Consider the following 25,922-nt stretch of genomic DNA (forward strand, 5'->3'; position numbering starts at 1 on the left):
AGATGGACGGCGGGGGCCCCCTTCTGTATGGGACTCGAGCTGAGATGGACGGCGGGGGCTCCCTTCTGTATGGGACGCGGGCTGAGACGGACGGCAGGGACTCCCTTCTGTATGGGACTTGAGCTGAGACGGACGGCGGGGCCCCCCTTCTGTATGGGACCCGGGCTGAGACGGACGGCGGGGGCCCCCTTCTGTATGGGACCCGGGCTGAGACGGATGGCGGGGGACCCCTTCTGTATGGGACTCTTCACACTGAATGAGCCTATCACGTCTGTATCCTGGACAGGACCCCACGGGATGAGCGAGCCACAGCTTATTCACCTACTGCACAGTGGCTGAAACCCTCGTGGGGGTCCATCCTGGAGGCCTGCGTACCTCCCCCAGCCACACTCCTGGGTGTGGGACTCTGGCTTAGACTGCATACACGGCTAGGGTTTAACAGACACTCTCAACGTATTTTCCAAAGTTTATTCCAGTTTATAGTCCCATCAGCAAGATACAGAATGCCATCCTGCCTTCTCTTGGTTTTGTCAAGCCTTTATTTAGGGATTCTGGACAGTGTCTTGTGGTTTTGCAATGATGGTTAAAAGTGCACTTCCCTGACTCACAGCGGGCTCACACAGCTCTGCCTATGGGCACGGCGCAGGAACAGGCATTGTTTCACAGCTGTAATTGGGGTGACGTGAGTCAGGACTGACTCGACCATGACACCCAACAGCAATCAAGACCAAGGGCAACAGGCTCTTTCCAACGCTCCCCGGCCCTCGGGCTTCTTTTTTTTGGCCCTCGGGCTTCTTCTGAGGCTCTGTCTCTCAGGTTCTGTCCCGTTGTGAAAAGCCTAAGTGTGTCCTTTCCTCTCCTTCTGCAGGGCGTCTTTAGGTTATGGAGCAGTCAGTCTTCCCATGCTTGTAGTCTTTTCCACACAGGCATCTGTGAACATCTTTCCTTCACAGAGTCTTCTGGTCTGGCTTTGGTGCCTAAGAAATCTTTGCCTACCTCTACGGAGCAACAATGCTCTCCTAAGACTTCTTCTAGATGTTCTTTTGTTTTCCTGAATTAACAAAGGTGGAGGGTCATCAAAGGAGAGGAAGACCCTCAACGGGATGGACTGACGCAGTGCCTGGCCAGGAGGCTCAAATGTACTGAGGATGAGAAGGGTGGTGTAGAGAGGCCGGAGTTCAGACAGACTGCGAGGGTTGCTATGAGTTGCACTTGACTTGACAGCACTTACCAACAACAAGGAGACCTCAGGACCGATGCAGTGACTGCACCAACGGGCTTGAGCCATGGTGGAGACGAGGAGGCTGGCCCAGCACATGGTAAAGCTGATTTCCTGCTCACAGGGTCACCATGAGCTGCCGCTGACGAGACAGCATCTAACAAGGAGGCCTAGAGGCGCGGGGCAGGACGTGCCAGGCTCTCCGCACACGGCGAGCTGCACGGCCGTCTGTCCTCTAAAGACGCCCAGCGTAAGAAGCCGGACGGAGGGCCGCCAGGACGCAGGAGCAACTCAGAAGCAGCAGGCAGGCCTGGGAGGCGGCTCACACTCTCTGTTCCCATGATGGCCATTCTCGAAGAGACTAGTCAGTTTATTACCACTTTGTACTGAAACCACAGATAGACATTTGCCTTTCTCTAAGCATTAATAATTGTTAAGTGGATATTTGTACAAGAACACTACCTGGTAAGAAACTGTATGGTAGGCACTCGGTAAACAAGCCATTTCACATTCATCATAACCACGGGGTGAAGGTCTTCTTTACTGAGGTTCTTGTTATATGCTCTCTACTCTGAATCGACTCAAGAGCTGACCCTCCTTTTCAGAGGCTGTAGCACACAGGAGGAGACTGCCCAGCCACTGCCCTGGATTCAAACTTCTTGTCCCACTGGGCTGGTGGCACGGCTCCTTCCCCCCAAGCCATCAGGCTGAACTCCCTGAAGCCAAGTTGCTCAGGAGTTAAGAGAAAGGGTAGAGCTGGACTCTGGTCCTCTGGGCCCACCTGATACTCGTCCCACGACACCACACTTCCGAATGTGGAACAGTCAACATGATTTTCTTTCAAATGAGGCATTTAGGTGCACAAATATAAGAGAAAAAAGAAAGAACAGAAAAAAAAAACAAAACCCACTCTGTTTAGATTCTCATTCTACCCCTCCCCCACACTCCAATAAAAATAGTATGGGAAAAAAGCCCACATCAAGGAGTGCCGATAGAAACACAGATCAAAAAAGAATGAAAGGAAAACATTCCAAATAAAGCTCAGCTGTTTCTATTTGGAAATCACAACAACAAAGCAACCCACTTGCCACAATGGACTGACAGACAACGGTGGTGCGGCCCTGGGGCTGGAATTTCCCCGTGGTGCCCGCTACCATGTCATTACCGGGGACCCAGCCGTGCGTGGGACGAGCGAGCAGCCGGGCCCTGGCTGGGCTCGCGTCCCGGGGCAGCAGCAGCCAGCTCGGCCAGACAAGTCCCCCGACAGGCTGCCTCGGCCGAGGAACTGGAGAAGCTGAGAGGCTTCAAGAAAGCAACGGTCCCCTCCCTGCCCGGCCCTCCCTGGACAGTGTCTGGCTGTAGTGTGTCTGACATGCCAGGCTCAAGTCCCCATCTCAGGGGCGCCCCGGGAAGAGGCATCTCTGAGTCCTTGCCGCAGACTTCACTGCAGATCCCACGCAGACCTGCTTATACACGTGTCCGTGACTGATGCGTGCAGGGTGAAAAGAGCATGTGGTCTTCCATTAACTGACACTTACTATACCCAAAATATTTACTGCTTTTTAATATGAAATATCAAAATTCAAAATCAGTAACATCTTGGCTAACGTTAATTATTGGAAGAGTAGGTTACACCAGTGTAAGTGAAATGATCAGAGAAAAAAGCCCACACAATTCACAAAGCACTGAGTCCATGAGCAATATCGCCTGTTAGAATGGCACACAGACACACCAGTGCAGGCACAGCTTCCCTCCCAGTGCTCAGTGCTTGTTTATTTGGTCTCTCATCTACCCACTTCATGGGTAGTTTAGTTTGCTTGGCCCCACAATCAACACTCTTGATACACCAGCAGCCAGGAAATTAAAAGATAAATTGCACTGCAAAGTCTACTGTTTATGTATCTCTCCAGAGTACATAAGAGCAATGATGTTAGGCTGCAGACCAAGGTGTACCTAATCAAGGCCATAGTCTTGGCAATTATTTGCTATTTATTGTCAGAAAGCTGGACAATGACTAGGGATGACAGAAGGGAAATTGTTGCCTTTGAGCTGTGGTGCTGGAGAAGAGTATTGCATATACCATGGACTGCAAGGAGAACAAACAAGTTCGTCCTGGAGAGGGTGAAGCCAGGCTGATCCTTGGAGGCAAGGATTCTGAAGCTGTATCTGACCTACTCTGGTCATGCTGCAAGGAGGGACCAGTCCTTGGAGACAGACATTATGCTGGGAGGATGGAAGGACATCGCAAGAGAAGGAGACACCCTTAAAGAGATGGACTGACTCAGTGACTGGGGTAATGGGGGGTATGTGTGTCAGACACAAAACGGGTGGCACAGGATAGAGGACAGAGCAAGGTTCAGAGCTGTTGTACCCAGAGTCGCGACTCGACAGCACCTAACAGTAACACCCCCACATTTCCTGTTGTCATTCTTAGGTGCTGTAGAGCTGGAACAGCCCATAGCTGATCCTCCAGGGGCTGCAAACTGCGTGCGAGGAGACTGCTCATTTTTCACCTGAGGAGCAGCTGGTGGATTTGAACTGCCTGCTCTTGGGTTGGGAGAGCAACTCTTTACCTTTAAGTCACTAGAGCTCCCTACCTATTTAATAGGCATCCGTTATTTGTTCCCATTCCAAAGAAAGGTGATCCAACAGAATGTAGAATTATAATTCCAACAGAATTATAGAATTGTATCATTTGCAAATAAAATCTTGCTGAAGATTATTTTAAAAAATGGTTGAGACAGTACTTCGATAGGGAATTAGCAGAAACTCAAGTGTGGTTCAGAAGAGGCTGTGGAAGAAGGGAAATCGCTGCTGACTGTCAGATGAATCTTGGCTGAAAACAAAGAGTACAAGAGAGATGTTTACTATGTACAGGCAAGGGTTGGGTTCTTACCACTGAGAAGAACTGGAAAACCAGAATATTTAACTGTGCCCAGGTCAACCATGATATACACAGACTAAGAAGCAGTTGTCAAAGCAGAACCAGGAAACACTGCATGACTGAAAATCAGGAAAGGTGTGCATCACAGTTGCATCCTTTCTTCCTATCTGTTCAACCTATATGTGCAACAAATAATTCAAGAAGCTGGACTGTATGAAGTAGAATGTGGGAAGGGTATTGGAAGAAGATGCCTAAACAAACAATAAACATTATGCAGATGAAAAAATCTTGCTTGCTTAAAGTAAGGAGAATTTGATGTGCTTGCTACAGAAGATCAAAGACTACACAACCTACAATGTGGGTCACATCTCAACACCAAGGTAACAAGAAACAGCACCACTGGATCAAGAGGCAACATCACGAAAGATGAGATGATGAAAAAAATGGAAGTTGTCAACGACTTCATTTTACTTGAATCCACAATCAACATCCAACGGTGCACCAATCAAGAAATCAAAACGTGCTGCACTGAGGAAATCTGCTGTCATGTAACGCTCCAAAGTGCAATAAAATACAAGGACGTCAGTTTAAAGATTATGGTGAGCCTGATCCAAACTACGGTCTTTTCAGTTACTTCCTAAGCATTGGAAAGTTGGACGATGAATGAGGATGACAGAAGAATTATCAATGCCTTTAAACTGTGGTGCTGGGAAGAGTATGGAATAGACTGAGCGCCAAAAGAACACACAAATCTGTCCTGAAGGAGGGGCAACCTTAGCGGTAAGGATGCTCAAACTTCACCTCACCTTGGTTCTGTTTTTCAGGAGAAACTAGTCCTTGGAGGGAGACATCATGTGGGGAAAGGCAGAGCACCAGGAGGCGAGGTGAAGCCCTAAGGGGCTTTACTGACACAGTGATCCTAACACTGGACCCGAGCATGTGCAGGCCAGATCTGGTGTTCATAGGGTGCTCTAAGCCGTAGCTGACTTGATGGCATCAATCAACAGTATGCTCTAGACAGCGTATGCAATAGTCAAGCGTGTAACAGAAAACACGGCCCCTGTTTTCAGACACACAGCCCACAGGAGGTTTGGGTGCAATGCTGTATCAAGCTGAAGGAACAGAACAGGCTCTGGAGGAAGTCCATCAGGTGAGATCTAGTTCACACTGGGCTTCAGGAACGACCCCACAGAGCAAGGGACATGCACTTGGGCATGAGCATCACCCAGCGGGAGAAGAGCATTTCGAGGGGGAGATGACCGCCCGGAGGTGAGAAGTGAGAGCTGTCCGAGAACCACCACGTTAAGTGTGGCTGCGAGATGCTGAACAGAGGGAGCACAGCATGAGGTAAGAGTCAGAGGGAGGCAGGGGCGAGATGGGGGCCCTTTTTAGGACCAGGTGAGGATGCTGGATTGGTTTTAATGCACAATACTGAGTCGTAGCTGACTCAGTAACACCTACCACCCCACATCCCAGGGTCCCCTGAAGAATACACAGGATTTTCACACACACACTGCACATTTTAAAAAACTGACCATGTTCAGGGTCATAAAGCAAGCCTCAGTCAAGTTTAGAGGATAGAGGTGATAAGGTTCATGTTCTCACACACTGATGGCAGAAATCAGCCTCCAAAATGACTACCGGAAGATTTCTATTAAAAATGAAGAAAATATTTTCCAAATAACCTACGAGTCAAAAAGAAACTTTAACAGAAATCATGAAACATTTAAAAGTTAATGTTAACAAGAATAATATGAAACAAAATCCATGTGACAGAGCTAAAGAACTATATAGAAAAAACTGAAAAGTGCAACAATTAATAAGCCTAAATAAAGAGGCAGATATACTACATACACAGATGAGGAGTTTCACCAAATTGATTTCAGTGAATGTTATTTCAGCAAATAGTCCACCACCAAGGTATTTTCCTTTTTTAAACTGATTATCATTTTCTGCATTTGTTTGTTTTTTAAGAGTCTGCATGTGTGACTGGGGAATTCCAAGTGGCTGTAAATTTTCGGTACAGAGATGCAGATGACCAAACACAGACATTACACCTTCAAGGAGAGGAGAAAGGGAAAGAACTGGCTTGACTGCGTCAAATACTACACCAGTCATCACAAACTGGAGACAAAGCACCCTGCAAGAGGAGAGACACCCACGCTCATCTACGGACTCTGACTTAAGACAGAGGAGGAGAAGGTGCCACAGAGGGAGAAGTACGTTCCTGTCAACAGTCAGCGCTGGGCAGCTGCACTAGCAGATTTTCCACATAGAAAAACAACAAAAAATAAACTCCCTTCTCACCTCACATACAAAAATTTACTCCGACCAAAACGCAAAAGTCATTCAGAAGATTATCACTGTGACTTCAGGGTGGGAAAGTGTTTCTTCACACACAAGCCATAAATGAATAGTGGTGACTAAATGGATTTCTGTTAATCAAAGGAGATGGGAAGATGAGCCACGGACCAAGAGAAAGAAAATACCAGCCATGCACACGAAACTGATGGGCTTCCCTGCAGAACATACGGAGATCAACTAGAAACAACGATGATCCCACAGGAGACGGGCAGCGGGTCTGGCCAGGACTAACGGGGTCCCCAGGAAGCTCAGGTCACATGTCCAGGTCCACTCTAGGCAGAGGCCCTCAAGTTGACGACTCGTCCTCACCTCTTGTCAGCTAGCCAGCATCCTCCCTTGCTCTGGTACAGATCCTGTATTTTATACCTATCTGAAGCGCTTTTGTACGTAAAAAGGCTATAGAATCACAATACACAGAATTCTAAAGCTATTTATTCCTCTTTTTTAATGATTGGATCTTGCAATCACTACAGAATTATGAAAACCCAGTTATCTGTGCACATGTTTAAATTTGAAATTCTGAAAAGCGTTTCCACTGTAAGGCTCCATCAGTGGTATCTGTCCATGCTCCGTCTCTCCTGGTGCTTTCACGTGGAGACAGGACCAGAGGGTGGCTACGGATCAGCGACGGGGGAGTTTCAACTCTGGTTCTGATCCTCTGGACATGCCCTGGCCACTCAGCTTATTCCCTCATCTAGAAAGAGGAGACGACAGTAATACTACAAAGATCCTTGGGGGTGCAATGGTTAACTGCTCAGCTAACCCAAAGGCTGGCAGTTCAATCCCCCTTGGCGGTTGTACAGGAGACCTTGGGCTCTGCTCCCACTGAGATCACAACCCAAATACTCAGTGAGGCAGTTCTGCTGTCACCCGGGGCCACGGTGCAGCACAATTACCTCAACGGATCCAGCAACAGAGCAACACACGCAAACCCAAGGGAGGGACCAACTAAACGTTTCCTCAACAAAGTGAGCAAACAGTCCTCTGGAGTAAGAGGAAGCAGGGAGCACCGCCTCTCCACTGTGCGCCTGCTGCCTTACGTCTGCTCTGATAAAAGCCAAGCACTAGTGGCGACACCGTCATTACACCTGAGGATCAACTCAGGGACATGAAAGTCGATGTGGGGCGAATTCTTTCCTGACACGCCATCTAGTCTTACAGAGAATCACAGCATCTGCAATCGCACCTCAACATTGTTTTGCCAGGTGAGGGCAGGGGAAGGGTGAGGGTAGAAGTGGCGCATAGCCCCTGATAAAGCACTGAGCTCAAACCCCCTTACCTGCCCTGACTCCTCTTCTGAGCCTCTGTACTCTAAAATCAGACACTTTTTCTCTCCTGACAATCAGAGTAACATGACACACACTCAGCACTACTCAGTCGACTTACACTATTTTCTTCATCTCCTCTTTCCTTTGTGACAGAAACTACTGTGAGGGGACTGGCTTGAGAATGCTGTCTTCCTGTCCCTCTCAGTCCTAGGCTGGACTCCATGGGCCACAATCCAAAGCCCCACCAAGACCTCATCCACTTTCTCCAGGGAAAAGAGCTGCCGGTCACTACAGGAGGAGCCAGTTGCACATGGCTCTCACCAGGGAATGTTGGGCAGCCCTTCACACCGACACAGGTGGGGCTAGTCCCTGGCTGCTGTGATCACATCACATCACATCACATCACATCACATCACATCACATCACATCACATCACATCACATCAATGTGATACAGGAAGTGAGCATGCGGTCTAAGGACACCTGCCGGCAAAGGTGGCCAGTACCCACAATGAGAAGAGCCAGGGCTCCCAGTGTCTGCCACCAAGGGTTACAAGACAGAACCTCTCAAAAACGAAGATGCAGCACCCCGCTGCTGTGTCTCTCTATTGTTGGGGAGTAACAGGACCTCTTACTATGTACTAATCAGAGAGCTGGACAATGACTAAGGGTGACAGAAGAATCACTGCCTCTGAGTTGTGGTGCTGGAGAAGAGTCTTGAACAAACCATGAATCCTCAAGAAAACAAACAGGTCTGTCTTGGAGAGAGTGAAACCAAGATTCTCCTTGAGGGCTAGGATTTTGAAGTTCCATCTCACATACTTTGGGCACATGTCCAGGAGGGAACAGTCCCTGAAGAAGGACATCATGCTTGGAAGGGTGGATGGACAGCTCAGGAGAGGAAGACCTCGGATAAGATGGATTGATACAGTGACTGTGACAATGGGGGCAGGTGTGTTGGAGTCAGTGAGACTGAATCAGGACAGGACAGGCAGGCTTCAGAGGGTCTCTATGAGTCACAGGCGACTTGATGACACATAACAACAATAACAACAACAACAGGGCCTCATATTTCCATGTGGCCACAGAATTCACCTCCTATCTCCACAGGGAAACCTGCCATTCTGCTTGTAGAGCCCAGGGCCCAGGACACGCCACTCCTGCTGCATTTTAGTAGCTGTTTAGAATATTTTACTCACCGTACAAAGCTCATTATACTGTGCAGCTGGGAGGTGCATTATTTCAGTACCCTAACTTGTTTATTCACCCAGGGAAGAAGCCCAGGAAGTGGACCTGGTGGGCTCTGGCCCTGGGGAGTGGGAGGAAAACACAGATGCAAGGATACAGGGGTTACTGTCATCAATGCTGCAGTTGTCCAGGATCAGCGGGATTCCGTCCAGTTCGTTCACCTGGAACAGGAAAGACAAAGTTACTACACACGCTTGGAAAGAGGCTGGCTGTGGATGGAGACTGCAGGATCAGCGCTTCTTTACAATTCCGTCCGCGTGGTCAGAGTGCTGTTTGGGGAAATATTACCATCAGCTCAAAACTCACTGCCCTGAGGGAATTCTGACACCTGGTGACCCTCCATCAGGTCCTGAGGCTACACATCTTCAGAGGAGGAAATCACACCCTCCTCCCTGTTTGGGACATTCCACATCACAGGTGAAGAATCACTCACATGAATGTTAATGTACAAAGAACTTAAGAAAAACGAGCAATAAAGCAATACCAGTCATCTGAAAGATATGGGTACCATGAAATGCAATTAGACCATTAACAATATTAAGACGTGTGAACTGCTCCTATGGAGAAATGTTAAATTATAATTGCCTTGCGCGATCATCTCACATGCGTCAGAGCGGCAGAGGACCACACTGGCCTGCACGCCAAGGATGCTCTTGGACGGCAGGTGCAGAGACTCCACGACACTTCAGGCAACAAGGCACGAACACAAGGGAGGGGCCGGGCAATAGGCAGCGAGCGGGGTGTGAATGGCCCAGTCTCAGCAGCTATGTGACCTACTTTTAGGAAGCTGGGTAAGAGTCATACCTCTAAACAAATGTGCGTTTGCACCAGGCTACTCATTACAGCACAACTGGTTCATTTTTAAAAAACAATTTTATTGGAATCAAGTTCCTATGCTAAAGGCCGCTAATTAACATGTCCCTCTCAGTGTTTAGTTGCAGCACATTCAGAGGGTACACTTGTGGCTGCCAGGTGGTCCTACAGTATTCTCATCATTGCCCCTCTCTAACGAACTAACGGCACCCACTAAGAAATCTCCTGTCTCTGAGATTTGCCTGTGGGGACATTCACACAGCACATTTAAGTGAAGCTTTTCTGACTCGGCACAGTGTCCCCAGGTGGACCGATGTCACAGCACCCACAGGCCCTTCCTGCTTGCTGTCAGTGGGTGGTATTCCATGGCATGTTTATTCTGCAGGTCATTTTCTTCATTCACTCGTCTTGCAAACTCGCCACCTGTTGGCTATGTGGGCGATCCACTAATGACAACAGTACAGACAGCAGCCCCCTCCGACGGCTCTGCGTGAGCTCTGTGACTACACTGCCATGGCGTCCCCACTAACCACCTCTGACGAGGCCCGGGGACGGTCACTGCTCTGTTCACAGCCAAGGAGGTGAGACTGACGCTAAGTAATCAGACAGAGCCTGAATTCAACTGTCTCTATTTTATAAACATAAGTGCTAAGAGTGAATTCCTGAAAACTACGGCTGCATCTGCTGAAGACTTCCTGTTAGGTGCCAGCGAGCTAGAACCGACTCTGAGCTGACCCTCCATCCGGTTCCCAGAGGCCATGAGCCACACAGGAGGCTGCACATTCTCCTCTCGGCGAGGTGGCGGATTCAACTGTGCGCCTTTGGGTTGGCAGAGCAACTCCTTACCCACTAGGCCACCAGACCAGACAGCTTAGGGAGAAAGAACCGGTTCTTCCTCGTGGATCCTGTGAGAAGCTCTGGCTCGGAAAGGGAGAGCCCTGGAGGGGGCTAGTGGTCTCGGGAGGGATCAGGTGTCGGAGGTGCACCAAGCTGGCGACCGTCGGACAGGACCTGCATGGTCCAGTACCATCTTCACAGCTGGGTGAGGCTTGAGTCCACTACTGTCACTGCGTCAGCCCCACCTGTTGAGGGAGGTGCACAGAGCAATGTAGGAAACTCAAGTGGGCAGGGGTGTCACCTAGGATGCACCCCAAACTTTCTGTGCAGCCCCAGTAAATGCCCAGCAAGACTGATGTGCCAACAATGATGTCTCTAAACGATGGGAAAGGAGAGCTTCTGCCAAGAGCATTCACATCCCATGGACACTGAGGTGAGAGGTACGAGGTCCTGAGAGACAGAGAAGGATCCTGCTGCCTGCCTGTCTCTGTGAGCTCACCTCCTGGACTGTCCATACCTCAGAACTGACCTTCCTGCGGGTCCAGCCTGGCCCCGTGGGCGCGCACCTCCCAGGCCTACGAGCATGCGGCCATGAGGGGCTGAGCAAAGCTTATATGCACAGTGCACGGGGGCATGTGTGTGTGTGCGTGGGGATGGGGGTTGCGTGCGGTGTGGGGTGTGTGTGGGGTGTTAGGAGAGCTCTGCTGAGGGGGGAGCTGGCTCAGGTGGTAGGAGTGAGAAGGGAGGTGGCACAGCACAGGGTCTGAGAGGCAAGTGTCGTGGGCCCAAGGGCAGTTGGCAGAGGCCGGGGTGAGCCCGGTGAGCTCCAGCGCCTCACCTGAGGTGGAGTTTCTTCATCTGCAGGACGGGAGGTCTGGGAAAACACTCCTGGGCGATGGTGCTTAAGAAGTGTGTGTGGAGAAAGCGCAGAGGTGGTGAGGCAAGACGAGACTGAGGGAGGGGGCTCTCAGAACTGTCTTTTCTTGGTAGGTGAGGGGTGTTAAGTATTCTGCAGGTATTACCTTACTTCCTGAAGGAAAAAAGGGGAGAATTCTGGAATATGTAGTATTTTGTTTTTAAAGATATGAACTCACTTTCTAAAAAGTAAAAAGAGACAGGGTGAATTCCTGAAAACTACAGTTACATGTGCTGACACTGACATGACAGCGAGCCTTCCTGCACAAATGTGGCTCGGTCAACACAGCTACACTGAACCAAAGAGCAGATGTGATGTTGTAACACAACCTACTGCTGTCAAGGTGACTCCAACTCAGTGATTCAAAGAACAGAGGGAAACCACCAACAGGGTCCCTCGGATGTAAATAATCTGGATGGAGGTAGCTGGCGCTTCTAGTGGCTGGAGGGAGTCCCTGGCCTAACAGCCACCAGGGCTCCGGTTGAGGACACAAATGGCCTGGTCTCGTCAAGGTGGACAGGGTGTTAAGCAGACACACAGCCACACACGTGAGTCTGAGCACACCAGGAAGGTGCCGGCCGAGGGCACAGAACTCCGGTCCCCGCGCAGCTCCACGGAGGGCAGGGAGAACACTTAGGGCATTAACAAGATTCCTTCTGTTCACACTTTATAAAACAAGAAGGGTGTTTGTTTCTTTACTCAACATGTTGGGAACTGATTCTGGAGCCACAATAAATGAGTCATAAGTCATAGCTCCCACCAAAAGCCAAGCTCCGTCAACACTTTTCTGAGGTAACACATCTCAGACAAGCCTGGCTTAAGCAAACAACACAAACATGCAGCCCCTGGAAATAGCGTAAACAGGAGGACGCGCCATCAACGTGCGAGCTCTTCTCTCCTGCCCTCACGGGCAACCTCAGGGCACCACGTCTGCAGGTGCACAGGCCTGGCTGGGAGGGTCCTATCGGGGTTTGAGAGGGAACGTAGTGGGGTACAGAAAACAATCTCCATTACCGTGGCCACCTAACGTGGACAGCTCTGTCGGCAGCTGAATGCTCTACCTACCAAACCAGCAGGACATTGTGTTCACACTGCAGCACCTCAAACAAAATCAGATTCTGAGTTCTCACTCTGAAGGGAGCGGACACACTCCCCAAACGTGGCAACTTCAACTAAGTTTTGTGTGGAGGGAAGAAGCCACGGCATCCTCAGGTAAACTCGAGCCCCAGGGCCGGCTACAGCTGGAACAGATCGTCCAGAGTGGGGTGGAAGCACATGGCACCCGCAGGACACGGACACCCTGCTCTCAGGGAAGTCCAAGGCCGACACTGGGATCTGGTTCGGCTTCTACGCTGGGTGACCCTGAAGAGTTTCTGACACCATCTGTTTGGGTTTTCTGTTAAGAGGTCTGAGTCCTCTTGTGGGGTTACGGTGAGGATTACTCAGAGAGCAAGCCCCAGAAAGCTCTTCGTGCTCGGTCCCGAGATTGCTGGTTTCCTGCAGCACCCACCGTGCGGGGGGGCCAGTTAAACCACCTCAGGAGCCAGCAGTCCGCAGGCAAAGGTCAAGGATCTACAGACACTAACAAGTCACAGAAAGTGGGCCACACGAGATGCGTAAGAGACAGGGCTGGGCTTTCTACCGCCCCTCCTGGAGCTGGGTGGACCCCGCTCCTCTGCCTTCCTCAGGAGCTACGGTCTCCGTCCCACAGGAACCCATGACTATTTACCTCCTTTCAAACGGTTCCTGTGGTCCATTCACTCACATTCTGTTCTGGCACACAGATGGCAACTGTAAAGCACTCTTCCCACCCCCACTTGTCCCCAGGCTTCCTGCTGCCTGAGCTGCAGCCCTGGGCCAATGGGGCCTTTACTCTCGTGTGGAGGGCTGTTCTGACGAGTCTGTACCTGCCTGCGGTTCCGCTTCACCTTACTGGTCAGTCCACTGTTTGCTGAACGCTGAGCCCCAGCAGTGGGCTGTTTCAGGCCTGAACCACTGGGCTGAGGGTCTTGGGGGTCCCAGCGAGCCTGCTCTTTCATCACGCTTCAGCTTGGTAGTACAGGGATTTCCACGGTGTTTGTGCAGCTTAACATGGGATATTTCATGGCTGGTTGCTGCTTCTGTGCCCAACACTTGAGCAAAAATCAATGATGTTACTTGAGAAACAGTAAGAAACTAGGTTGTCAGAATTTGACAGCATCACCTGAAAGAGACACTCTTTCTCTTTCCAATTCCATTTAGCCTTTCTAAATGAATAGTATCTTTTAATGAATTTTACAGAAGTGCTAAGAGCAAGGTCAAGCACAGTGGTTATCAAACTTGGCTTCACAGTAAACTCACCTGGGTAGGTTTCAAAGGGCACCCCAGGGTTTTCAAGCCTAGAGAGAATACATCAAAATCTCGGTGATTCTAAAATGCATCTAAGTTGAGGTAATATCTAAAAAACGTTGGCTGCTGTTATTAAGTCAATTCTAACTGTTGCTATGTGCCAATGAGTTGCCTGCAACTCATAGTGACTCTATGTACAACAGCTCTCAACACAGCTCTGTCCTGAGCCAGTCTCACTTACTCTGACATGCCTACCACTATTAATTACCCCCGTTACTGTCTCAATCCATCTCATCCAGGGTCTTCCTTTCCGGTGCTGTCCCTCTACTCTTCCAAGCATGATGTCCTTCCCCAAGGACTAGTCCCTCCTAGCCACGTGCACAAAGTATGTGAGACAGAGCTTCAAAATCATAGCTTCCAAGGAGAATATTGGTTTCACCCTCTCCAAGACAGACCTATCTGTTTTCTTGGCGGTCCATATGTTCAAGACTCTTTTCCAGGAACACAACCAAAAGGCACAGATTCTCTGTCATACTTAGTCACTGTCCAGTTCTATGATGCACAGCAAGTAACTACAAAGATCATGGTTCAGGTGCACCTTAGTCTCTAGACTGACATCATTGCTTCTCAATACTCCAACTATCATGGTGCTGCCAACTGGTGCAGTGGTGATAATCTTTGTCTTCTTAATGTTGAGCTTCAATTCAATCCATATGGAATACTATACAGTCTTTAACCTTTTGCAGCAAGCGCTTCAGGTGCTCCTAAGTTTCAGCAAGCAAGGTTGTATCATCTGCATAATGTAGGCTGTTGATGAGTCTTCCTCCAGTCCTGATACCACACTCATCCTCATAAAACCCAGCTTTCCGAATGATCTGTTCATCATATAGACTGAAAAGATATGGAGACAGGATGCATCCCTGATGCATTCCTTTCCTGATTTTTCAACCATGCAGTGTTTCCATACTCAGTTTTCACGACTGCTTCCTGGTCTCAGTATGTTGTTATTGTTATGTGCCACTGAGTCCCTTCTGACTCAAAGCGACCCTATGTATAACAGCTCTGAACCCTGCTCTATCCTGGGCCAAGCTTGTTGTTTCCGACACACCTACACCCATTACCCTAATCACTGAGTTAATTCATCTCATCCAGGGTCTTCCTCTCTTGAACTGTCCCTCCACCCTCTCAAGCACAATGTCCCTCTCAAACGACTGGTCCCTCCTTGCAATATGCCCAAAGTATGTCAGATGGAGCTTCAGAATCCTTGCCTCCAAGGAGCAGCCTGGTTTAACCCTCTCCAGGATGTTCTCTTAGCAGTCCAGTGTATTCAATACTCTTCTCCAGCACCATAGCTCAAAGGCTTCAATTCTCCATCTCTCATCCTAGTCACTGTTCAGCTTTCTGATGCACAGCATGTAATTTAAAAGACCATGGCCTGGATTAGGCACACCTTAGTCTTCAGAATGACACTGTTCCTCTTTAGTACTCTGGAGAGGTCTCTGACAGCACACTTTCCCAATGCAATTTGTTTTATTTCCTGGTTGATTACTGATTGTGGAGCCAAGCAAACTAAAGCTGTTAACAATCTCAATCTCTTCACTTCTATCATGCTGCTGCCCAGTGGTGAGAAATTTTGTTTTCTTTGGTGATCTTCAATTCATATTAAAGGCTGTAGTCCATAACATTCTGCAGAAATTGCTTCTGTGTTTCATTTACTATGCAACAGCATTTGACTATGGGGATCACAACAAACTGTTTTTAACTTGAGAAGAATGGGAACCCCAGAACACTTGATTGTGCTTATGTGAAGCCTATACTTAGACCAGGAGGCAGTTGTCAGAACAGAGCAAGGAAACACTGAACAGTTTAAAATCGGGAAGGGTGTATGCCAGGGATGTGTCCTATCACCATACCTTTTTAATCTATATGTGGAGCACATCAGCAAGGAGGCTGGGTTCTATGAGGAGGAATGTGGCACCAGGATTGGAGGAAGATTCATAAAAAACCTGCATTATGCAGATGATCATACAACCTTGCTTGCTGAAACTGAGGAGGTTCCAGTATAGGTTTCACATAAGCACAAGCCAAGTGTTCTGGGGATTACCATTCTCCTCAAGGTTAGACACAATTTGTTGTGACCCACACAATCAACTGCCTTTGCGTAGTCAATGAAACATAGAGCCATTCCTCTGGTACTTTTTGTTTTCAGCCAAGATTCACCTGACATTGGCAATAATGTCTATAGTGCCACGGCCTCTTCTAAACCCAGCCTGTATTTCTGGCAGTTCTCTGTCATTGTACTGTTCCAGTCATTTTTGAATAATCTTAAGGAAGATTTTCCTTGTGTGTGATATTAGTGATAATGTTCAACAATTTCCACACTCTCAAGGTGTTGGGTCACCTTTTTTTGGAATGAGAATAAGTATGGATCTCTTCTAGTTAGCTGGCCAGGTAGCTGTCCTCCAGATTTCTTGGCATAACCTGGTGAGCACGTCCAGGACAACATCTGTTTGTTGTCAATTGGTATTCCATCATTTCCTGATGTTCTACTTTTTAGCCAAGTCCTTCAAAGCAGCCTGAACTTCCTCCTTCATCACCACTGCCTCTTGATCATATGTTGCTTTTTGAAATTCCTCTGTGTCTGCCAATTCTTTTTGGTACAGTGCCTCTGTGTATTCATCTTCTCATAATGCTTCCTCAATCAGTCAATATTTTGCCCATAGCATCCTTAAACACTGCAACTCACAGCTTGAATTTGCACTTTAGTTCCTTGAACTCAAGAAATGCTGAGCGAGTTTGGTCCTTTTGATTTTCTGACTCCAGCACCTTGTACATTTCATTATATTTGCCTTGTCTTCCTGTGCTGCCCTTTGAAATATTCTCTTCAGTTCCTTCACTTCTTGATTTCTTCCCTTTGCTGTGGCTTCTCAGCATTCTAGTGCACTATTTAGAGCCTCTCAGACATCTATTTTAGTCTTCTCTTCTTCCTCCTTCTTTGTGATGACCTTCTGCATTCTTTGTGGATGATATTCTTGGTATCTTCCCACAGCTCAACTGGTCTCTGTTCATGATAGTGTTCAAGGCCTCAGACCTGTTTCTGAATTGGTTTTTAAATTCAAGGGAGATAGATTCAAGATGAAATTTTAATTCCTGTGGATATGATTTGATTCCTTTAGCTTTAATTTGAACACAGATATGAGTAGCTGACGGTCTGTTCCACAATCAGCACCAATTCCAATAAAGGATCTTAAAAGAAACTTTTAGAACTGAATGAACACACTGCCTTTCCGTCTTCCCATTATCTGGTGCTGTTTTCTTGAATGTTTGATACACTACAATATTTAACGTATGTGCTCGAATTTTTAACATGAAAAAGTCATTTTTCACTATATTTTTTAAAAAAATAAAAGCGGAGATCCAAGATGGCGGCAGAGGCAGAGACAGCATGGTGAGCTGCGGGAGCAGCGAACTACTTAAAGCAGGGCCATTATGGCCTTCCACAGACTTCGGCTTATTGATAATTGAACACTTAAACAGTTGATGACTGGCCCTAAGTGAAGACCGAGGCTCAACAACAGGAATTCAAGGATTCCCAAGGAGAAATGGGTGAGTCGCACGGCTCCCAACCCCCACCCCCATGCAGAGCCCTCGCTGCGCCGCACGGCCACTGCAGCTCCATGAGGCTTCCACAGCCGGAATGAATGGATTCCCTCACCCAGGATGGATGCTGGGCACTGGCCCTCCTCAAGACTGGTACAGTGAAGCCACCACACTGCCACAAGGTGGACTTGGTCTGGAGAGAATTCTTGGAGCCAGGATGGCGGCTGTGAGGGAAGCAGGCGCCCTCCGGCCGCCCACACAAGAGGGGCTGCACACCAGCCGAGTGCCCGTGCAGTGGGGTGGGGGGCGCGCCCCCAACGGCCGCCTGTGCTGGGGGGACCGTGTGCCTCCCGCAGGCCTCCTGCACTGGGGGGGGGCGCGTGCCCCGCTGGCCACCTGTGTATGAGGTGGGGGATGGGATGCATGACCACCATCTGCAGGTTTGGGTCTCCTTGGACAGGCCAAGGATGATGATTACCTATGCAATGGATTGCTGAAAGTCACTGTGAGTCTGATGACCTTAACAGTGGCAGCATGCACAAAAGGACCGACATCCTAAATGCACCACATATTTTGTTCTGTTGAATGCTTCTGCCAAAAGATGGTTAGACCTGGGGGGAGTCTGTTCACAATTCTCAGGTTCCCTTTATCATATATAAAGGGGGAGGGCAGTGACACCTACTTCAAAATATAGTATGACCACTTATTGGGGGGGGGGGCGGTAAAAGTGGCAGTGCTGGAATTGGAGACACTATCCCTGACCACAGAGTCCTCAATCAGGTGAGGGGACCAGACTGGGGTAGGGGCAATTAGAAGGGGAGTATACTAGCCAGCTCCTGGGGGGCGTTGCCCTGCTCGGGATGGGCTGCCCTTGGCCCCCGACTCGGGGCGAGCCGTCGCGGCCCCCTGCCCGGGGCGAGCCGTCGTGGGCCCCTGCCCAGGGCAGGCTGCCCTCGGCTCGGGGTGAGCTGTCGCTGCCCTCAGGGTGAGCTCTTCAGTCCCCAGTTTGTGCCATTGCCCCCAGATTGACTCCTGGGTGGTGAAGGAGAAAAAAAAAAAAGAATGCCTAGGGTATCCAATGTTACCTAGGCCACCTTTTGCCACCCTCCCCACCCCCAGTAAACCTGAAAGCAACACCCTCAAAGCCCTTCTATTTGTAACTCACAAGTTTGTTCTCTCTAGGTTTGCTCCCTTTCCTATAGGTAACCTTAACTCTGAGTTTTACTCCATAATTGACCCTGAACCCAGTGCCAGTGACAAAAAGGAAATACAACTGACAGCTAAGGAAGCAAAGGAGGATGGAGCCTCTGGGTTCAACCAGCCATCCCCACTGGACCCACCTGGGAAAACACTTTGCAGTCCAGAGGGGAGCAAATGACAGGAAAATATCTTCTAACAGAGCAAGAAGGCAAGGAGCTTTAACCCAAGACCACCAGTAAGGTGATAAAGCGTCCTCCCTTCCCCCCTTTACATCAACGCCCCTGTTCAGCATGAAGAAGCCAGAGAGTCGGCATCCAGTTCCCAAATCAATAAGACAGCTGGTTTAATTACCATTGGAAAATGCTTGTCATTCCTCTGTAGCATCAGGTCCCCACTGGACCCTCATCATTTCCTTCACCTGCTCCCCCCACCGACCAAACTGTGCAGCTCTGCAACTGCATCCTGGCCCATCCTCACCCTTCTGCCCCCAACCCTCACCTCCTTGTACCCCCAATATGTTTTTCCCAATAAAAAAAAGAAAAAAATAAACTTGGAATACTGAATCTATCATGAATCGTCAAAAAAATCAAACAAATCTGTCACAGAATAAGTATTCCTCAGAAGCAAAGATGGGAAGTGGCAGAAGAAAACTGGAAGACAACATTGCAAAGCCAGTGAAAAGTCCAAACAAAAATTCTGGAATATGATAAAGACTCTGAATTAGAGTAATTGAAGAAAATAAAACCCCCAATCAAAATAGGCTTGTCCTACAAATGATAGTGGTAGTGGGGAGGGAGCAGCCTGAATTCAGATTTTTTTTAAGTTATTCTTTAAAAAAAAGACGACTAAACCATAAGGTGCCCATTAGAGAAGAGACTGAAATGAAATTTTAATAAAAGGCACTGAAGAAAGGTAGGGAAGAATCCAAGAGAATGAAATGAGAGAAAAGAATGCTAGTGTCTACTCACACAGACAACAGTGTAAGCTAGGTAAAGTGCACTTGCGGTGACCAAAAAGAGCAGAAAGTTAAAATCAACTTAAAGTTAAGGTACTCAGTTCAAAAAGCAAGATGAGTAACAGAGTAAACTCAACGACAGGGAAAGAAATTATAAAGCAAATAAAAACATCAGAGGAGAGCAAGAGGCACTAAAGAGTATGAGGTGAAAGGCAACAACAGGCACAGAAAATACAGAGAAATGGTAAGACTGAACAACTTGATGGAGATAAATTTGAAAACCTAGATGGAAAGGTACTGCTGAAGTGCAAAAATTAGTGTTAAAACTACCATAACGAAAAATAAAAAGTGTGGATATAACACTAATTTTACTGTTGACAACTGCAAGACATGGTAGGACAATGGCAAGTTTTGTCAAATTTCTAAGGAGTAGGGGTTTTATTCTGTGTACAAGATTGTTTCAAAACAAGAGAAAAAGAAGGAAGTTTCTCAACTTAGTTTCTGAGGAAAGAATGACTTCAAAAGCCAAGCTAAGAGACTAAACAAACTCAAACCTCAAGTGCAGCACCATGAGAACAGATCCTCTGGCGACGAGAACGACTCATCAGGGAGATGAATGGCCGGCAAGGCCTGTCTTTCCCTCAGAGTCGCTGGTGGATCTGACCCTCCAGAGAGGCGCATCACCTCGGGCTTAGCAATGAAACGCTCAATGACTATGCTGAAATTACAAGTCTAATAAATTGATGGTATTCAGGGGGGGGGGGAAATCCTATTAAAAATACATATACTGTTGTTGTTGTGTGCCTCTGAGTTGGAACCAACTCACAGCTGACTCTCCAGCAGGTTTTTAGAGGCAGTAAGTTGCACAGGATGAGACTGCCCATCTTTCTTCCCTGGAGAAGCTAGTGGATTAGAACCGTCTGTCTTTGGGACTGTAGCACAGGTTCTTACCAATAGGCCATCAGTGCCCCCTGTAAATATTATTATAGAAATAATACTAGATCAACCAAATTAAATACGCCACAAAACAACACATCATGAACAAAAAGGGGTTTTTCCTTAAAAATAAGAGATTAATGTAGATTTGAAAGTCTACAATGTAGCTGACTATATTAATGTACTAATTGTAACATAATTGTCAGAAGAAAAAATACATTTGTGTTTTACAGCTGTTTATAATTTTTAAAAGTCTCAGAAAACTAGGCAAACACCTCCTCCTTGGTAAAGGCCTGAAGCCAACAGAAAATACCACACCTACCAGTCTGCACGCAGTTCCTTCACAGACCAGAACAAACACAAGGATGCCATCTTCTGGTTTGGATGTAAAAAAAGGAACTCAACAAAATACTTTTGTTTTAAAAAGTCGCTAGAAATGAACATGCTCAGGCAATCCAAGACAGCTGGAAGGGTGTGCAATGTGTGTCCATCCTATGACTCAAAGTGACCTCACGGACACGGCAGGGAAAGCAGCACTGCTCTCTCCTGCGCGGCCCTCACAACCGCTGCGCTGCTTCGAGCCATGTTACCATCGTGGGCGTCAGTCCAGCTCCCTCTCCCACATCTTCCTCCCGACCTCTGAAAGCTCCTGCCCACCGTTGCGGTCACCGCGTCGGTCCATCTCCTGGAGGGCCTTCATCATTTTCACGGACTCTCTGCTTTTTCCTGCATGACTGGATCTCTTGATAACATGCCCAAATCATGTAAGATGACATTTCACCACCCATGTCTCTAGGGAGCACCCTAGTTGCAAGTCCAGACTCCAAGACAGATTTGTCTGTTCTTTTGGCAGCACAAAGTATGTTCAGCACTATTCTCCAAGATCACAATTCAAAGGCATAGATCTGTCTCCTGTCATCCTTATTCACGGTCCACACAGCACGGCTTGGGTCAGGTGCACCTTAGTCTTAACAGACATTCTTGCTTTGTAGCACTCACTTGAAGAGGTCCCTGACAGTACATCTGCCCAGTGCAACTTACCTTCTGATTTCATAACTACTGCTACCACGGGGCCTGACTGTGGATCCAAATAAAAACTGCTGACAATTTCAATCGTTTCTCCATTTATCGAGGTGCTGCCTCTTGGTCCAGGAGTGAGGATTTTTGTGTTCTTGATGTTAAGATGTAACCCATTCTGAAGGCTGGAGTCTTCGATCTTCTTCAGTAAGTGTTTCAACTCTTCTCTACGTTCCACCAGTTCTGAGAGAAAACCCAGAACTAAACCCACTGCCCTGAAGTCAATCAAGACTCACAGAGGCCCTAGGATGAATGAACCCTGTAGACACAATGTTTCTGGGACTGTAAATCCTCACAGAAGCAGACTACCCTATCTTTCTCCTAAGGAGTAGATGGTGGGTTTGAACCACTGACCTGGTTAACAACTACACACATAACCACTGTGCCACCAAATCTTCTTATCAGAACAAAACCAGGAGAAACATGAGCACAAGTAAAGCAGTGATCCTGCAGTAGCTTGCAGCAGTGACTGTCCTCGGAGGAAGAACTGGGCACTGAAGAGGACAGGCGGCTGTGTGTGGTGGCAAAGGAGTCAGTGGTCACTATGGAAAGGTGACGTGGACACGATGCACTGAGTGTCACCATGCTCAGTGAGTGTCACAGCAGGGGTGCTGGGTCTCTGGCACAGATACTGTACCAGCAGCTGGACAAGACTCTCCAGAGGGAGAGGGGCCTGGCCTTGCGCTGAGATGACACAGTGGGGAGCTGGTCCCCAGTATCCTGGGCTGGCAGACGGCCTGGCCGTGGAACTGCGGCTTGTCTCCAGCTCTGTCCTTCCTCACGGGAGTCTTGGCTGCAGTGGTCTTCAGCTACAGATCCCAAGTGTTGGCTGTGGGACTTGCTTTGGCTGGGCTAACTTTGAGAAGTTGACGGGCCTGTCCCCTGAACCGGGGCTGGGAGGTGACTGCTTTCAGTTTTATTTTTGCTTTGAAGAGATGAGGCAGCTCATAGATATGGTACATGTGTTCCTGAAAGGACTACATCCTCTGCAGCAGAACACAGACTAGAGCCCCCACGGCTGGACGCAGCCTGGCCTTCATCACGGTCCCCCAGAGGGCTGAGCAGGGTAAAAGGGCACATCCTGAACTTCAGGTTCTGAAATGTTAACTCACATGGGCAAGAGAATGTGATTTTCATGTCTTTGGACTTTAATTGAAAAAGAAATTTAATCTTTGATTTTAATACCTTCCTGGGAATTTGATAATGAGATAGAATTAATATTCAAATATGGAATCTCTCTTGAGGGCAGTTTATTATTACAATAAATTTGGGCCTTTAACTGGGATCTTAGCCCTGAGGTGAGTGATTCTGAAGTTAATTGGATTCCTGGTTTGATCTGACCCACTCAAGTCTTCTGGGTCTGAATCCCCACTCCCCAGAGGTGGCCCTGAGTCTGGTGTCAGCGGGGTGGGCCTGACAGAGCATCTTCTCTCCAAGGGAGGGCAGGGCCTGGTTGGGCCCAGGCCAATGAGGCAGCAGCTCAGTGGGGAAGGCAGGCCACTGGCTGGGGGGCGGAGGAGGCTGTACCGTCAGTGTGTTTCAAGGACTCGCTGCCTCCTGCTTCTTCTCGGACAGTGACAGCTCAATCAGCGGGTGAAGCCACGGTGAAAATGGCAGCTCTTCATGTACATCTTACTCAGACCAGTGTTTTCAGCAGCAAACAGCTTATTTCACTCCTTTTTCCTTACCTTGCCAGAGACGCTAAATAAGTAACTACTAGAAAAGCCCCACACGTTTGAGGGCAGGAACTCTTCCAAGTGACCCTGTCCGTCCATCTACCTCCCTTCCGTGGAGGCAAACCACCTACACACTCCCAGGTGCCTCCCAGGTGCTGGCGTTCAGGGCAGGGGAGACAAAGACACAAACTCTTCTTCCGGATCACAGTGGAGCCCACAGTGGGCGCAAAGAGGTGGGGGACAGGCCCTGCCCAGGCGGCTCCATTCAGACAGTGCCGGGGGAGACCTCTCCAGAACTGTGACGCATGACTGGAGACCTGGATGATGGCAGTGGTCTGGCCATAAATGAGCCACAGCTCGGTCTACAAAGAGAAGTCACTTAGGGTAATGGTTCAGTGGGCCAGAGACACTGTGGTGAAGGGCTGAGCACAGTCACAGAAGGGACACCTGCCTGCAGGGACCATGACCAGAGGAGGAGAGGGGCGGGGAGGAGCCTCAGAGATGTGAACCTCTGAACGTGAACCCTGTGCAGCAGCAACAGGATCACTTAGAAACCGGCTGTATGGAAATGTTACTGCTCAGACCCCTAGATCAGAAAGGGGTGGGGTGGGGGTGTGACAGCCAGCGCTTTATGCAGCCCTCGGGTGACGCTCAGAGCTGCGGGCACCCAGCATGGTTGTCAGTCCTCCAGGGCGGGTCCTCAGGAGGCACCACACCCAGATATCTTTGAAGGCTTCCTAGGGGCAGGAGGTGGGGAGTAAGCGCACACAGAGGCCTTGGGACAGCACCCACCCACCTGCTTCTCCTGCGGCCCTGGCATAACCATGACACTCCTTTCTCCAAGGCCCGGAGGGAGCTGACAGTGACGTGCAGCAAAGTGAACAGCTCGTTCCCAAGGGCTTCACTTGTGAAGGCAGAATCCAGTCCACCCATGGAAGAACGTGGACGGGACAAGATGTCTCAGTTACAGTGATCGTTTTCTGGGAACCTCCTCTCGGCAGTCACCTCTAATCACCCTGAGTTCTCAGATGCAAGGGTGGGGAAACTCTCTCTCGGGAAGCAGAGGGTCAGTGATAAAGAGGAAGGCCCTGTGAGATGGGGCTGCAGCAAGGGCTTCACACACGGCAGCACTGGGGGTGCACAGGACCGGGCACAGAGCTGCAGGAAGGCAGGATTTATCTGAAAGCACCCAACAACAGTTACACGGTGGTGATGGTGGTCGCTGTTACGTGCCGCAGAGTCACCTACGACTCTTAGCGACCCTATGTACAACAGCCCTAAACTCTGCTCTGTCCTGTGCCAATCTCACGGTCTCTGACACTCCCATCCCGATTACCCCAGTCACTGATTCAATCCACCTCACAGAGGGCCTTCCCCTCCTGCGCTGTCCCTCCACCCTCCCAAGCATGACAGCCCTCTCCACGAATTGGTCCCTCCTTGCAACATGTCCAAAGTATGGCAGATGAAGCTTCCTTGCCTCCAAGGAGCCGCCCGGTTTAACCCTCTCCAGGATGAACCTGTTTGCTTTCCTAGCAGTCCATGGTACATTCAGTACTCTTCTCCAGCACCACAGCTCACAGGCATTAACAATCCTGTCCTCCCTGGTCAGTGTCCAGCTCTCTGATGATGCATAGCAAGTGACCACGGCCTGTATCAGGTGCACCTTAGTCTCTAGAGGAGTTATATGGTAAGCTGTAGAATACCCACATTTCTTACTGCAAACTAGGGAAAATTATATAGCTATAATCCAGATGGACCTGAAAACACAGAGAGATCTCACAAAACGGAATGCAGTGTTTCATTCCAGCAGATTTACTGTCTTAGCCTTAGGAAGAGCATGAAGGACTGAGAAGAAGGCTGATGTGCAGCTTTCCCATAAGCAAGCTGACCAAAAAGCCCCCAGTGAAAACAAGCAAATGCTGGTCCTGAAGGTGGATGCTGGGGGTGGGTGTAGGTGAAACATCCAGGGACCCAGCACTTCCAGAGCCCTCTCTCTGGGCAGAACCACAGAAGGTCAGTGCGAATCAGAGTCCACTTCACCAGGAGATCACTGTTGTTCAGATACTCCTGGATTGAGTCCTCCTTGAGGTCAAGCCCAATTCTTGGAAATGCTGGCATGTTTCCAGGCTTCATTTCCAATGGACACAGACCTTATACTGTTAGAATGGAGACATTTATTCGCTCTCTCTCACACACATCATTTTATATCTCTTTAGGACAGGGCACTGTTTTCATCTCTGGTTCACAGTATTGCCATGAATCCAAGTAGACCTGATGGCATCTGATGACAATGCGTAGTAAACAGACTTTGCAAATGTGATTTCTTAACGGCATGTACTATTACTTTGCTACTACCTACCACAATTTATTTAATGATTTTCCCTTTCAGGGAAATTTAGTTTCTAAATTTTCACCAACTATGAAATGAGCAGGCACACATATAAATTACTTATTACAGAGATAATGATTTCTCTTGAAGAGATTTCCCAGAGAGGAATTACTGGAAGCAAAGGTACATTTGGCTCTCTCACTAATGCACTTTTTCAAAAAACAGAGAAGGGAGCACATTAGGATTGTATTCTCTCCACATCTATTCAACCTT

General features: G+C 48.6%; 1 protein-coding gene across 1 annotated transcript in view; it reads right to left on the reverse strand.

Moving 5' to 3' along the window:
* Window positions 1-25,922, reverse strand: part of ATXN10 (ataxin 10) — a 188,357-nt gene that overhangs the window by 20,108 nt on the left and 142,327 nt on the right. The window contains exon 10 of the mRNA XM_006888127.1: window positions 9,080-9,143. Within this exon, the coding sequence (XP_006888189.1) occupies window positions 9,080-9,143 (64 nt within the window). The remainder of the gene's footprint in view (window positions 1-9,079; window positions 9,144-25,922) is intronic.

This window comes from Elephantulus edwardii, unplaced genomic scaffold (genome assembly GCF_000299155.1).
Source record: "Elephantulus edwardii isolate Elephantulus edwardi_28Jun2011 unplaced genomic scaffold, EleEdw1.0 scaffold00064, whole genome shotgun sequence".
NCBI classification, from domain to species: domain Eukaryota; kingdom Metazoa; phylum Chordata; class Mammalia; order Macroscelidea; family Macroscelididae; genus Elephantulus; species Elephantulus edwardii.